The sequence below is a fragment of the Lynx rufus genome, unplaced genomic scaffold, assembly GCF_022079265.1.
Source record: "Lynx rufus isolate CCGP_SWC_20201006 ecotype Redwood Valley unplaced genomic scaffold, mLynRuf1.p SCAF_2, whole genome shotgun sequence".
Classification (NCBI taxonomy): Eukaryota; Metazoa; Chordata; class Mammalia; order Carnivora; family Felidae; genus Lynx; species Lynx rufus.
This window is the reverse complement of record NW_025814834.1, coordinates 120,183,179-120,197,843: the sequence shown is the minus strand read 5'-3', so window position 1 is coordinate 120,197,843 and position 14,665 is coordinate 120,183,179. Positions and strand designations below refer to the sequence as shown.

The 14,665-nt window shown below is 46.8% G+C and overlaps 1 protein-coding gene across 1 annotated transcript; it reads left to right on the top strand.

Annotated features, from left to right (window-relative positions):
* Positions 1 to 4,466: 4,466 nt before the first annotated feature.
* Positions 4,467 to 12,266, top strand: LOC124514119 (3 beta-hydroxysteroid dehydrogenase/Delta 5-->4-isomerase). The gene is made up of 4 exons (XM_047082177.1): positions 4,467 to 4,520; positions 4,647 to 4,866; positions 8,698 to 8,862; positions 11,089 to 12,266. Exons 2-4 carry the CDS (start codon positions 4,722 to 4,724, stop codon positions 11,898 to 11,900), a joined length of 1,122 nt encoding a protein of 373 aa, XP_046938133.1. The 5' UTR covers positions 4,467 to 4,520; positions 4,647 to 4,721; the 3' UTR covers positions 11,901 to 12,266.
* Positions 12,267 to 14,665: the final 2,399 nt, after the last annotated feature.

Here is a 14,665-nt window from a genome sequence, read left to right as displayed (position 1 = left end):
GAGAAAGGCAAAACTATAAACACAGTAGTAAAAAGGTCAGCGGTTGCCAAGCATTAGGGGAGAGGCAGGGATGGCTTAGGTGCAGCATAGAGAACTTTCAGTGAAACTGTTTCACTGAACTTTCAGAGAACTTTCAGTGAAACTGTTCTATATGATATTGGAATAGTAGAAGCATGTCACTATGCATTTGTCATAAGCCATGGAATGGATACCACCAAGAGTGAACTCTAATGTGAGTTATGGGCTAAGTGTTAACACAAGATGCAGCTTCACTGATTGTAACAAAGTTGCCACGCTGGTGCAGGATGTTGATAACGGACCAGGTATGCATGCACGTGTACATGGGAATTCTTTGTGCTTTCTGCTCCCTTTTGCCGTGATCTCAAACATGTCCTAAAAACAAAGTTTATTTTGGAAATTAAATGAGATAATACAGGTAGGTTCCACGTCTAAGGAGTTTGGAGGTCACAACTCCATCCTGACAACAGATGAAAAAGCTGAACAGACTGAAAAATCAAGAACTCTTCTTGGATCTGCAAGAGAGGGGAGCATACAAGGCAAATCGTTACCTCTGACACTGGAGACACAGACAGGTAAATCCAGGGAGGCACATTAATATGGGAAGCTTTCTAGTACATTTATTTCTGTGGTCACTGCTCTCTTCTATCTCCTTTCACCTGTTAGTCCATAAGGTTTTCAAAAGCATTAAGACATTTCAGAGTCCCTGATTGTTCATGTATGCTTTCATTTATTCATTCATTCATTCATTCAGCAAACATTAATTAAGTTCCTATTATGTGTTGGATATTGTGCTTTTTCTTATGGGAACATAAAGATATATAAGGCATAGATACTTCATTCAGTTCAAACACTCAACAATTTTTGAACATCTACTATGTGCCATACACTGTGCTAGGTGTTAAGGATTCAGCAATGAAGGGAACAGCCCATTTTCAAAACAGTGTAACCACCACCACAACAAACTCTTGACCCCACTGGCTTTAACATGTTTTTAGTGAGATCTTCACAACTCCTTGAACAGGTGGGTTTGTCTGTTTGTCTGTCTGTCTGTTTGTTGTTTGGTGTGTGTGTGTGTGTGTGTGTGTGTGTGTGTGTGTGGTGGTACCATTGTTTTGTAGTCATTCTCTTAACTACTTTTGGACTCAATGCACTCCAATTGGATTTTCAGTACAACACACTCCAGGAGGACTTTCAACACAACTTAATAGAAATTGCTCTTACCAAGTTAATTATGAACTGTATGTTGCCAAAACCAAAGGTCAATTCTTTTTGTCATTGCATTTGATGCCTTTGAAATATCCAGCATAACCGACCACACTTCCCCTCTTGAAACACTTTCTACACTTGACTTTCATAGTGGCATACCCTTCGAATTTTCTTCCTGCTTCACACCCCTCCTGTTCAGTTTCCTTAGCTGGCCCCTCCTCTTCTGTTCAACCTCTAAGTGTTGTTACGTCTGTCCCAGGATTCAGTTCTGCAGCTTTTCCTTTTATCCATGAATATGCTCTTTTCTATATTTCATCTAATCCTGTGACTTCAAATACTATTGTATGCTTCCATTTCCCAAATTTACCTCTATAGATGGCATAAGGAGTATAACTGTCCTAAAGTGATCCAGGAGTGGTGTGTAATAGCCCGAAAAGTGGGAGAACTCCAATTATTCATCAACTGGTCTATCAATAAACAAAATGTGGTATACGCATACAATGGAATAGTATTCAGCACCTAAAAAGAATGAAATACTGATACATGCCACGACAGAGATGAATCTCAAAAGTATATGATGCTAAGTAAAATAAGCCAGATGCAAAAGACCATATATTGCATGACTCCATTCATAGGATGTCCTGAAAAGGCAAATTTATAGAATCAGAAAGTCAATTCGAGGTTCCTAGAGCTGAAGAGTAGGAATGAGGAGTGGTTGCTAAAGGACACAATAGGTATTCTGGGGGTGATAGAATGGTTCCAAAACAGGACTGGGGTGATGGTTACACAAGCCCATAATTTTATTTAAAATAGTTGAATTATACACTTAAAACAAGTGGATTTTATGGCTTGTAAATTATATCTCAATAAAGCTGTTTGGAAATAAAAGAAATGTGATATTGTGGGCCCCATCTGCCTTCCCCTTTATTTATTTCTTATTTTCTATAGAATTTATATTGGTTCCACTCAGAGACTCTAAAGTCTCGTCCTATTGGCTCTTTGGCTGAAAGCAATTTCCAGAAGACACTAGCTGACTTCTGCCAGCCTCCAACCCTCCCAACAGCTGGGGGAATGAATTCCCCGGTCCTGAAGGAGATGGGGATGTGCATGGTTCGCTTAGAACATCACTCTGCTAGGCAAAGAGGTATGATGCACCTTGGTGGCCTCAAGTAGGGCTCCACAGGTCTCGGCAACACCGAGGGCGTTTAGCTAGTGCCGACAGCTTCAGAGACCAAGCTGCTACAACTCTGTGACTACAGTCAACCTTCCCTAGGCAAATGTGTTTGCAGCACGAGGATTCAGTTCTCAAGTAAGAAGAGGAGAATGTCCACAACACAAGGAAAAAGAGAGACTCAGAGGAGGGTGTCAAACCCAATCATTGTAGGGCATTTCTCCCAATATCTTTTTTTTAAATGTTTTTTTTATTTATTTTTGAGACAGAGAGACACAGAGCACATGTGGCGGAGGGGCAGAGAGAGAGGGAGACATAGATTCAGAAGTGGGCTCCAGGCTCTGAGCTGTCAGCACAGAGCCCAGTGTGGGGCTCGAACCCACGAACTGTGAGATCGTGACCTGAGCCGAAGTTGGAGTGGAGGTTGGACGCTTAACCGACTGAGCCACCCAGGCACCCCACATTTCTCCCAACAACTTAAGAAAACATTCTCTTCAAGTGCATGTGCTGTTTTCACCAGGACCATATGCTGGACCTCAAAACAAGTTTCCATAAATATCTAAGAGTGAAAATCATACCACAATAGTATTAAATTAGATGTCAGTAAAAACAAGATATTTAGAAAATACCCAGTTTTAGAAATTAAACAACATACTTCAGAACAACTCATGTGTTAAAGAGGAAATCATAGATAAATTAGAAAATATTTTTACCTGAATGATGATAGAAATCTAATACATCAAAATTGTTGTATGTGGCTGGCACAGTAAGTACTTACAGAGAAATTTGTTCTTTAAGTGACAATAGTCACACACAAAAAAGGGATAAAGTCAATAATCTAGCTCTGACCTTAAGAACCTTGAAAATCAAGAGTAAATTGAACCCAAGGCAAACAAAAGGGAACAAATAAATAAAAGAAACAGATGAAATAGAAAAGAGACAAACAATAGAGAAATACAACAGTAAATGAAATCCACACAGAAAATTTAATTTCACATGGATTCTATATTTAAGTGTATATCCAGAACCATAAAGACTTTAGGAGAAAAAATGGGAGAGCATCTATCGTAACTAAAAATCAGAAAATCATTGCTTCTGGGGTAGATTGCAGGCAGGGTGGAAGGTGGGAATTGACTAGAAAGGGGCAAGAAAGAACTTTTTGAGGGTGAAGGAAATGTTCTGGAGGTTGTCTTGGGTAATGGTGACAGTGGTGTGTACATAATTGTCACGCTTCATTGAACTAACCCTTAAGATCTGGACGTTTTCATGCATGTAAATTACACCTCAATTTTTTAAAGTAGAGAAGAGGCAACGTCTTGAGGAGCTTTTGGTGGTGGTACTGGGGCATCTCTGGGGCGCAGGCTTCAAAAGCATCCATAGTATCTTGAGTTTAGGACTCTGCTAAGAGTGGTTTTGCAACCAAAATGTAGGCTGACCGCAAACGACCATAAGATCCACAGTGACCAGAGCTACGGATCCCTATTCTCATTATCCGGATCACAGAACTAGACAGCTACCACTAGATAGCTTCCCTTCAATGGTGATCTTCCCCCATAAACCCAGAGCTCTCCAAGGGGAAATCGAAATTGAGGTTCTGGATATGTGGGGTTGGAAAGAAAGTCATTTCCCATACAACTCGGTGTCTGGAGCTGCCACCAAATGCAAATGTCTACACTTTACAAGACAGTAACATTTCAAATGGCACTCTGAGAGAGGAGATAATGGACTATAGTAGATTTTCTCCCCAGATGTATTTGCTGCACAAGGCAAAAATTGCCATTGTGCTGGCAGATTTCTTCTCTTCATTTAAATCCACAGATTGTGCATCCCAGACAGCTGGCATGGACCACCGGATGTCTTGTTACAGGGAGGACCCAGCCTTTATCACACCGTGGCCCTGAAGCCTGATTCCTGTGCCTTGGAAGAATGAGAGCTATGTTAAAGGTCAGCACTTTTTAGGGAGGAGGGACCCTGCAGGAGGCATGAGCAATGGGTATGTGGTAAGAGTTCAAGGTGAACAGGCTGAGCCAGAAACAAGAGTGCATAAAACTCCAATCCTGCCTTTGGGACATAAGGGGACCAGAACCCAGGCTCTTTCAACTGGCTTCCAACCATCTAACAGGTTAGAGCTTTCTCATTTTCTTTCAACTATTCCCGGGCATGGGCGTTTTGCAGAAATAAAGTGGAGGGAACAAAATTTTTTTTGTAAACCTGTAACTACTTGATCTCTCTTTCTGGCCTTCTCCAGGATCACGCTGTAATCTAATCTGCTCCCCAGTGTTTCTGATTCCTGGAGAGTGCTTCTTGATACCCCGGTTTGACCATGGCTGGGTGGATCTGCCTTGTGACAGGGGCAGCAGGGTTTCTGGGTCAGAGAATCGTGCGTTTGTTGGTGGAGGAGAAGGACCTACAGGAGATCCGGGCACTGGACAAAGTCTTCAGCCCAGAATTGCGGGAGGAATTTTCTAGTAAGTGAACTTGGGTTCATGGGTGGGTAGCTCCATCTTAACCCCTGGGTACGTGTGGGGAGAGGGTGGTTGTCTAGCAAATCAAGGAAAGTGGTAGCTAAATCAAGGCTAATCCCGGGTCCAAAGTCATCGGAAAGGAAAACACAAGTGGTGTAGTGTAAGAGATACAAGGCTATCAGGAGACTGGGTCTGACTCTGATCCAGAACTGGAGAGGAATGACCGTAGGTCAGCCACTTTGGCCTCTAGGTCTCTTTTCTTCTCATTTATAAAATCATGTATCATTTCTCTCCCTTGTCAACAACTCTTTAATGTTCTGAAGATTTCAGACTTTGCAGCATCTGCAAAGGGCAAACGAGCACCATTAACCCAGAGACTCCAGCAGTGGGTCCCCATGCCTCTTGATTGTCCTGGTCCTTCTGTGGCTTCATTTAGCATTGCCAGTGAAGGTGAAATAAAAGGAAGTGAAGGTGAAGCTGAGTGTGTGTGTGTGTGTGTGTATGTGAGAGAGAGAGAGAGACAGACAGACAGACAGAGACACAGAGAGACAGAGAGGGAGAGAGGTAGGGAGGACACACAGCGTGCAACGATGAAGCCAGAGACAGAGTGCGGATTCCTCTTGTGGATTCCCTGAACATCTCTTTTTACCTTTTGTCTCCACTCATCACCACGAGAAAAGTGGCTGCAGCATTTGCTGGACAACCTCACTGCTCTGCTCTTTTCCCAGATTGCTGACCCTGGAGCAAATGCAAAAGCTAGATTTATAAGACCTATTTCACCCCTCCAGATCCTCAAAACAACCCTGAGAGGAAGGTAGGAAAGGGGTCTCACCCCACAGGACGATGAGGAAATCGAGGTAAAGGTAAAGCAACTTACCGAGGCCCTCTGATTAATGGGAGGCAGGGCTCAGAGTAGAGCCTCATCGCAGAGGCCCCTTTCCCCCCTCCCCGCCCTCCCAGACAGTGCCCGTCACTCTCCTTGTCTTTCCTGTGCTCTGAATGTCTCAAATGTCCTATTTCCTCTACCTTCTGCCGCAATGGTGTCTCTGGTGAACACACAGGAACATACATGACCAACATCGACTGGGTGTAACTCTTATGTCTCAGCAATACTTACGGTCTGACAGCTGATGCCCCAAACAGGAGTCGTTTAACCTAGAGAAGCAGTCTCCCAGGGTGACAAGTCACGTGGTGTCAGAGACGGGCCGGGGCCTCTGTCAAGATCACAGGGGAGAAGATTTACAGTGGTTTTTCCGTGCCAGGCCCTGTGCTCGGTGTGCTACATGTGCCAGCTAGTTTGCTCCTCATGACATCCCTGTGGGATAGGTAATATCGTCCTCCTCTTTTTAGAGATGAGAAGGCAGGGCCGCCTGGGTGGCTCGGTCAGTTGAGCTTCCGACTCTGGTTTTAACTCAGGTCATGATCCCACAGTTTCATGGGTTTGAGCCTCCGCCTTGGACTCTGTGCTGCCAGCACAGAGCCTTCTTGGGACTGTCTCTCTCTCTCCCTCTCTCTCTGCTTCTCCCCCACTTGCGCTGTCTCTGTCTCTCTCAGAAGAAATAAATAAGCTTAAAAAAAAAAAAAAAAAGATGGGAAAGCAGGCACAGAAAGGCATCTTTGTCCTGTCAAGGCTGCTATAACAATACACCATAGGCCGGGTGGCTTAAACCCAATTTATTTCTCACAATTCCGGGGGCTAGAAGCCCAAGAGCAAAGCAGGGTCATGTTCTGGTGGGAGCTCTCTTCCTGGCTCATAGCCTGTGCCATCTTGCCATGTTATCACATCGTACAAAGGGGGAGGGATCTCTCTCTGGGATCTTTTATCAGAATACTGATCCCATTCATAAGGGTTAAACCCCCATGACCCGATCGCCTTCCGAAGGCCCTATCTCCTAATACCATCGCGGTGGCATTAGGATCTCAACGCTTGAATGTGGGAGGACACCAACATTCAGCCCATACACAGCCAAGGCTAAGGTGTTAGGGTCCCACAGCTGAAAAATAGCAAAGCTGAAACTGAACCCAGAAGGTCTAGCTTCAGCGGCTGTGCTTTTAACCACTAGTTTGTCTAGTAGCTTCTCTTAGGTCTCCCTACAGCGCAGCCCGCACCGCATAAGCAACTGTCTTTTCAGTCTAGCAAAATACTTCTCAAGTTCACAGAGCCTCGGAGAGGGCGCGAGCTGTGCCGCTCCCACCAACACGGCCGCAGCGCCCTCTGCTGGTGTCTCTGCGCCCCTCCAAGCTAATAGGGTAAGAGCCCTTTCTTCTGGCTTTGGGCCTCTCCCCCCTCAACTTGTCAATTCCTCGGAGCCAGCCTGTGGAAGTCAGCAGCAAAGAAGAGGCAGAGGAAAGGAGGGGGAAAGGCAGAAGTGGAGACACAAAATTCCCACTGATCACCAGCAGCTTTTCCTCTGCTTTCTTCCTCTTCGGGGAGTCTTGGAGTTGCCTGAAAAGGGAAGGAGGTGTCGCAGAGCAAATTTGGCAGAGGCTTAAGCAGAGCAGATGGTTCCTCCAAGTTGTAACCCAGGAAGGAAATTTCTCAGCCCTGAGTTTTTCACTCTGAATTTCTCTCTCTCACTGTTCTCTGGTCTCCATTGCCAATTTCAGTTAAGTTGCCTTATCCTTTAAATACACACATACACACATATGTATATACATAGACTTATCCTTAATCTGCCTCAGGAAAAAAAAAGTGCTAATCCTGCATTTGGGTGACAGGGGGAAGAGAGCAAAGCTTGAAGGCAGCGGGCAGGCTTGAGTCTTCACTAGAAGTGTGACTTAGACCTGCCCCTTAACCTGCCTCAGCCTCAGTTTCCTTGCCTGTATAGTGGAAATCAGAGTATCTTTGTCATGAGATAGCTGTGAAGGAAAAAACCAGACAACTGTACAAGTTGTGTACAAAGGAGAAAGCACAAAGTAAATGTGGGCAATTTACCCAAACTATATGCAGTGCCATGTTTATCCCATGGGTTTATCCATTGCCCTTGGCTAGATGGTCAGAATGCTAGTTCCTTGGCAGCTGAGTCATTTGCAGCAATGATACCTGCTTTAGATGATATCTGACAAAGCGTTCCCTGTCAATGGCTCCACTATCCTGGTCACCCAAGCAGGAAATACTCAGGCTAACATTGACTCTAACAAAACCTCTTCCTCTTAGCCTATCTCCAATAAGAACCAGGACCTGTCTGGGTAAGGTCTGGAAAGTCAACCCTGCCTATCTCTCCCTGACCCTACTCCCTCTGTGGGAGCCCTGGTTCCAGTCCGTCTCATCTGAAGTTTGGTGCAGACATTCTGATTCATCTCTCGAATGCCCTGCTCTCTTTTAGATGTACCACACCAATCCATTTTATATACCGCAGCCGGGGTTACCTTCCTACACCACCACTCTGTTGGCTTCTTTCTCTTCTTGTTCCAAACCCGTGCATGATTCCTTATTCCCTACAGAATTAAATTCCAATTCTTTCCTCATAAGAGGAGGAGCGGATATAAATCCATTCTTCATAATCACCCTACTCTCCTTAATGAATTTTATGAATTTCCCATGAATCACTTTAATAATTTTTGTCCCAGGTGCAGTTGATCCCTCACTGCTCAAATTCCTTTTTTTTTTTTTTTTGGAATAAAATGGGGTGGAAACAGATGTTTGCTCTATCCCAATAAATGTTACACATCCTGATTTCTGTGCCTTTGTTTACTTGTTCCTTCTGTGGATTTGCCCCCTATCCCCACTCTCCCCTCAATGTACCTGTCCTTGAGACCTGGGTAAATGCCACCTGTATCAGGAAACTTCCAGATCCCAAAAGACTTCCAATGACCTGACTCATGTTCACCCAGAGCTCCAGAGCAAGATCAAGCTGACCATTCTGGAAGGAGACATTCTGGATGAACAGTGCTTGAAGAAGGCCTGCCAGGACACCTCAGTCATCATCCACACCGCCTGTATCATTGACTTCATGGATGTTGTTCACCGAGAAACCATCATGAATGTCAATCTGAAGGGTACAGTACCCCAGGGAGGATATGGGATGATGTGGGCAAGTGAGGCTCAGAAAACAGAACAGGAGGGGAGGGGAAGCGCCCATCCCTGAGCACCTGCTGAGCCCGTGCCAACTGCTTTTTCTTATCACCACTGAGAGATGCAAGGCTGTTATCCCCAGTTTTTAGATGAGGAAACCAGGGCTGAGAAGGGCTAAGTAACTTGTCAAGTCCCCCTGAGTAGGAGAGCTAGAATTTACACTCACACCTGTGTGTCTCCAAAGGCCACACAAGCTCTTCTTACTGTAGCTCTACTCAAACATCGACTCCATTCCGACCTTAAACTCTTGCTATCCAACCACCTCCTACCTCCCCTGGGCTAGAATCAGACCTTACAAGTGCCTCCCTGGTCATCATTTCAGCCCTTCTGTGTGCCTCTAAGTTGGCGGTCACCCAGTGAGGCCGAGACCAAAGAGCTCTGTGATATGAAGAGCCCCCATGTCCGTTATGAGCGATGGGCCGTAGCTCTGGGCCAGTTTCCTTCAGGCAGGACTCCTGTGCAGGATCGCCAAGCATAATGAGAATACCTAGCACCTTCCTGCTTACCTCAGAGAAGGATTCCTCTCAAGAGACCTAGCAAAGCAAGTTCACAGCAGTCTGACAGGACAGAATTACCCAGCACTGGCCTTCCCATGATATTTCTTAATGGTACCAGCCTTCCCTTATCCATAATAGTACTTCTTCAGCTCACTGCTGGGTCTCCTATTAAAAGGTAGTTTCTAGCCAGGTGCACAAAGTACACCCTTCTTAGATCCTCAGCCCTTAAATGCCTGGCTGGTGGCTCTTTCTGATTTACGGCTTTCCAATCGACTTTAGATCCAGACACATTTGTTTAAGGGATTAGTGTAAATCCCTTATTAGCCTGGCACGTGATGTTATCCTTCCGATCCCTGGATGCAGTTCCTCTAGGACCAGAGCACTCCAATCCCCAATCCTATCTGGCTTCTATGCCCTGCTCTACAAAGTTAGTCATTAGTCTACTCAGAGGCTCCTTTTCTAAAGCAACTCATGGCTTTAGGATCTCCAGCCTAAAGAAGCACAATCTCAAAAAAGACCCTTTCTCATTTCTACTTAGCCACACCCTCACCACTCCCACGCTGCAAGGAGGGTGCTATATTACCCAACTTTTCCTTTTTAGCCCCTCTCTCCTAACTCCTGCTCTCCAGGGCTCACAACAAGAGGGGATTTGAAATCACTGACAAGTGTTAGCAGTATCAGTGAATTAAAACCAATGTCACTCCCAGGTTTAGAAAATACTTCATAGGAATGGTCATTTCCCCCTTTGCAGATAAATTAGCCTGTAATTCTCTCAGCCTCTAGATTTGATTTTTTTTTTTAAATAAGGCTGTCTCTCTAGAAAATCAAATTGCACAAAGACCTTGAAGGGTATTTTTTTAATAGAAAGAAAGAAAGAACGAAAGAACGAAAGAACGAAAAGGAAGGAAGGAAGGAAGGAAGGAAGGAAGGAAGGAAGGAAGGAAAAGAAAAACGATGCTTTGCCAGGGAAATTCCTTCCTTATGGGAATGATGCCTGCGTCACCTCCCCCAGCCAGAGGGATTCTGCAAGATCCTCCTGGTATAGGTATTAACCAGCAGAGGGCACACTCCTCTTTCCCGTTCTCCACCAGGCTGCCCAGAGAGAGCCGGTGCCGGCTCAGGAATGCCAAGGAAAAGGAAGGTTTATCACGTCCGCTTTTCAGACCTGGGTCAAAGAAGTCACAGCCAGAATTAGGAGTGGCCTTTGTAAGGATTACTCAGTCAGGATTAGGTAAAATTCTAGTCCATATTCTGAGAGTATGGCCTCCTAATAACGTTATACTTAAAATAACCTGTTTTTAATGAAGTGGGAGGGATAAGTGATCATTTTTGTAATGTCTTTACTCAACAAAACATAAAATGGCAACCCTCTGTCCTTTTCCAAAATTAAAAGTACACACACAGGTCCAGGAAATCCAAAAGCCTACAAATTCTTGCTCTCCAGAACCCAAATGTTGGTTTGTTTTCATTTTTGCAGTTTTGCATTTTATCTATGGCCATAGCATAGTCAGATCTTAGCCAGAGACACAGAGGAGTACACTCCTGATCTACAATAACTACCTCACTTGTGGGTTAGGGGGTGGACATGGTCCGTGGGCATGGCTGGCCCTGTGAGTTATTTGTTGACACTGACTGCATGTTCCCCATGGGCAGGTACCCAGCTCCTTTTGGAAGCCTGTGTCCAGGCGAGTGTGCCAAACTTCATCTATACCAGCACCATAGAGGTGGCTGGGCCCAACTCCTACAGGGAGATCATCCAGAACGGCCACGAAGACGAACATCTCGAATCCACATGGTCCTCTTCGTATCCATGCAGCAAAAAACTTGCGGAGAAAGCTGTGCTGGCTGCTAATGGGTGGGCTCTTAAAAATGGTGGCACCTTGCACACTTGTGCCTTAAGGCCCATGTATATCTACGGGGAAGGAAGCATATTCCTTTATAACCATATATACAAGGCCCTGAAGAACAATGGGATCATCAAACAGAGCAGCAAATTCTCCATAGTCAACCCTGTCTATGTAGGCAACGTGGCCTGGGCTCACATTCTGGCCTCGAGGGCCCTACAGGACCCCAAGAAGGCCCCCAGAGTTGGAGGACAGTTCTATTATATCTCAGATGACACACCTCACCAAAGCTATGATAACCTCAATTACAGTTTGAGCAAAGAATGGGGCTTCTCCCTTGAGTCCAGAATGAGCCTTCCTCTATTTCTGGAGTACTGGCTTGCCTTCCTGCTGGAAATAGTGAGCTTCCTACTCAGTCCAATTTACAAATACCAACCCCCCTTTAACCGCCACCTGGTGACATTGTTAAATAGCGTGTTTACCTTCTCCTATAAGAAAGCTCAGCGGGACCTGGGGTATGAGCCAGTCTTCAGCTGGGAGGAAGCAAAGCAAAAGACCATGGAGTGGATTGGCTCCATAGTGAAAGAGCACAAGAAGTCCCTAAAAACAAAGACTCACTGATCTGGGGGTGCCAAGGACGTAGAGGGAGGTCTTTCAGGCTCTCCCACTCTGGCTTCCCACAGAAAGAAACAAGGGCACAAGCCTGGGTCCTACCGCCTCCCATTTCCAAGATGGCCACCTTCCTTTACAAGATGGTAACCCTTCCCCGTCCCTGGCCGAACCAGAAGCTCTCTGTCCTACCCACACTACAGAGGACAGATGAAAGCCTCCGATGCCGATTCTGAGCTATTCGGGCCTGTTTCACTAAACAGTTTTGCCTATCGGTTCCGTTTCCTTTTGTTACGTGTGAAACATTTCTTAACTTTTAAAAATTCCGATTCCTACACACAGCTCAATGAAAAGAGTAATAAATGCTTTAATGCCTAATCTGGAGGACGCTGTGGTTGACATGGACACACACCTTCCTCCTTTCCCTTCCATGTCCAGGTATCACTACGTCCTTTTTAGGAAGGTAGCATGGAACGGAGGTGGGCAGAAGTGTTTGGAAGCGGGGGAAATCAAGATCGACTTAGCACCAGTATGTTTCGGCATATATCACTGCATTAATCCCTCTCCAGAAAACTAGGAGGTAGGGATTAGTACTTCTTTTTATTGACAAGGAAACCCGATCATCATCACCACCAACTGCTAAGTGACCAGGCCACTTAACCCAGACAGACTGACTTGACAGCCCCTGTCCACCGACTCATGAAGCCTGAACTGCCTAAAATTTGCAGCCGAACAGGGGTGGTGCGGAGGGGTTTGTCAGCGGTGCAACAGAGCCCTGGAGTGTGCTTCTTGGGAGAGCCCGGCTCCTCTGGGCCACCTCCTTCTCACCCAGCTTGTGCAGGAGACTCCCTAGGACCCAGAAGAACCCTTGAGGGGCATCTTGAGAGTTCGCAAGCCCTTGCCAGGTGGCCTGGGCAGGGAAAGGAGAAGCTGAGATGTGGCCAGCCTCTACTGCCAATGCCAGTTTCCTTAGCCTCCAGGACGTACGTGGGCCACACTGGCAATTCAAAGCCGCTATCTAACCTTTCAAATCATGCAATGAAACCATACCATGGGTTCTCGGGAAAGTAAAGGGAACAGATATGATGAACTCCCCTAAAACTTCATCTCCTACCCAGCCCAAGAGGTAGAGGTCGACCGCCCCACACCTCCAGAATGAACTCCTTTCTCCATCTCCCTGGCTCTCCCTTACACTGCCTGCTGTGACGGAAGCTTATCCCTCTACGTCCGTAAGTCTCTCTCCTTTCCCTCCACCTGCCCCAGCCTGTGCATCCCTTATCCTCAGGAGAGGAGGCCAATCAAGGCAGGTTTGGGGAGTTGAATGACGACACAGTCATGAACTAAGCAGAGGACCAATAGTCAAAAGAAACACCGTCAGGACTGGCGAGGACCACATGACCTGGGGCAGCTGAGGAGGTGGCCGTGCGGCTTGGAGTGTCGGTGGTGACAGCTGCCTCTCTCCAGACCAGGCTGTTGCCTGTCTTTATGAACCAGAGCCACGGCAAGAGTCGCACCCAACATCCAGTGGCTCCTTTCTTACCTAGAGAATGTACAGATTATGATTTCAGTTGAATTTGATTACCACAAGGGAGATAACTTATGCTTTCATTCTAAGGAGAAAGGGGAAAAAAACATTCTGGCTGGGGTACAGGTTTCTATCACCTTCAAAATCCCAAGGGCCAGAGGATCAGCACAGGGCTGAGGCACGCGGAGATGCAGCGGGTTTAGGTGAGAAATGGAACACTCCATCCTGCCTTCCTGCACTGCCCAGAACACAAGGGACAGCACCTGTCCAAGCTCTTATAAGGTGCACACACCTTTATATGAGTGTCCCCAAGTGAAGGAAAGAAAGAGGGTTGGTGGGATCTGGGACAAGGGTTCCCCAGGTGAGTTTTTAGCCTAGTGAAATCCCACATCTATGAACCCACCGGGGCAATTCTCACAGGGAAGGGAAGGGGCATTGTGGCCAAAGGGCAAGGGGGGCTGGGGCGCAAGGTAAGCAGAGGCAGAGGAGAGGGGCTCTGACGCATTGGTGGTCCCAGCTGAGTACACATAAAAGCCTCAAATGTTTGGACCCGTGAAGTTGGCCATTCTTATACTGGGCACAGAACTGAGGGCTCCCGGCCTTTAGACCTAATGCACAAACTTTAGGTCTCTCCCCTTCCCCACCCCTCCTCTCCCTTCCCTCTCCACTCCCTCCTCCCCTCTTCCCTTTCTTGCCACCCCCGCCCCCCACCTGGATGCAGCACAGAGTAGGGTGAACAGTGAAGGAAGGTGCAGGTGCATGTACAACCACCGGGTTAAGCGCTGAGTGTATGTGAGTCCAGGGACCAGAGCTCATCTCAAGTTATTGGGAAAGCCCCCCTCCCCACAGCAGGGGGGGGGGGCCTCAGCTAGGCCTCGAAGGCTAGATGGGACTTGGGTAGGAGACTGAGGTGGTCCAGGCAGGGGAGGAACCTGAGCAGTGGTGCTAAGGAAGGACAGTGAAGTGTGGAGGTGGGGTGGGGAGGAGGGTGAAGGGGAGTGAGGAGGCTGGCCTGCCAGGTGGAGAAGGGTTTACCCCAGGGAGATTAGATGGCTTAGGGCATCAGATGTGACAGTGAACTTGATAAGGCTGGCCTCAGGGTAGAGGTGGAGCGACCAGGTGGGTGAATGGCCTGGTGGAAGGCCAGCAGACATGTGGCAGGGGGCCTGAAGAGGTGAGAGGGGGTGAGCTGGACAGGAAGGCCACCTCAACCAGCTGCTTTAGAAACGTAGACATTCTCGGGGCGCCTGGG

Coding starts and splice junctions, on each gene's coding strand:
- LOC124514119 (XM_047082177.1), top strand. CDS start 4,722: ATGGCTGGGTGGATCTGCCTTGTGACAGGGGCAGCAGGGTTTCTGGGT. Junction 4,867..8,697: donor ATTGCGGGAGGAATTTTCTA/GTAAGTGAACTT, acceptor ATGTTCACCCAG/AGCTCCAGAGCAAGATCAAG. Junction 8,863..11,088: donor CATGAATGTCAATCTGAAGG/GTACAGTACCCC, acceptor CCCCATGGGCAG/GTACCCAGCTCCTTTTGGAA.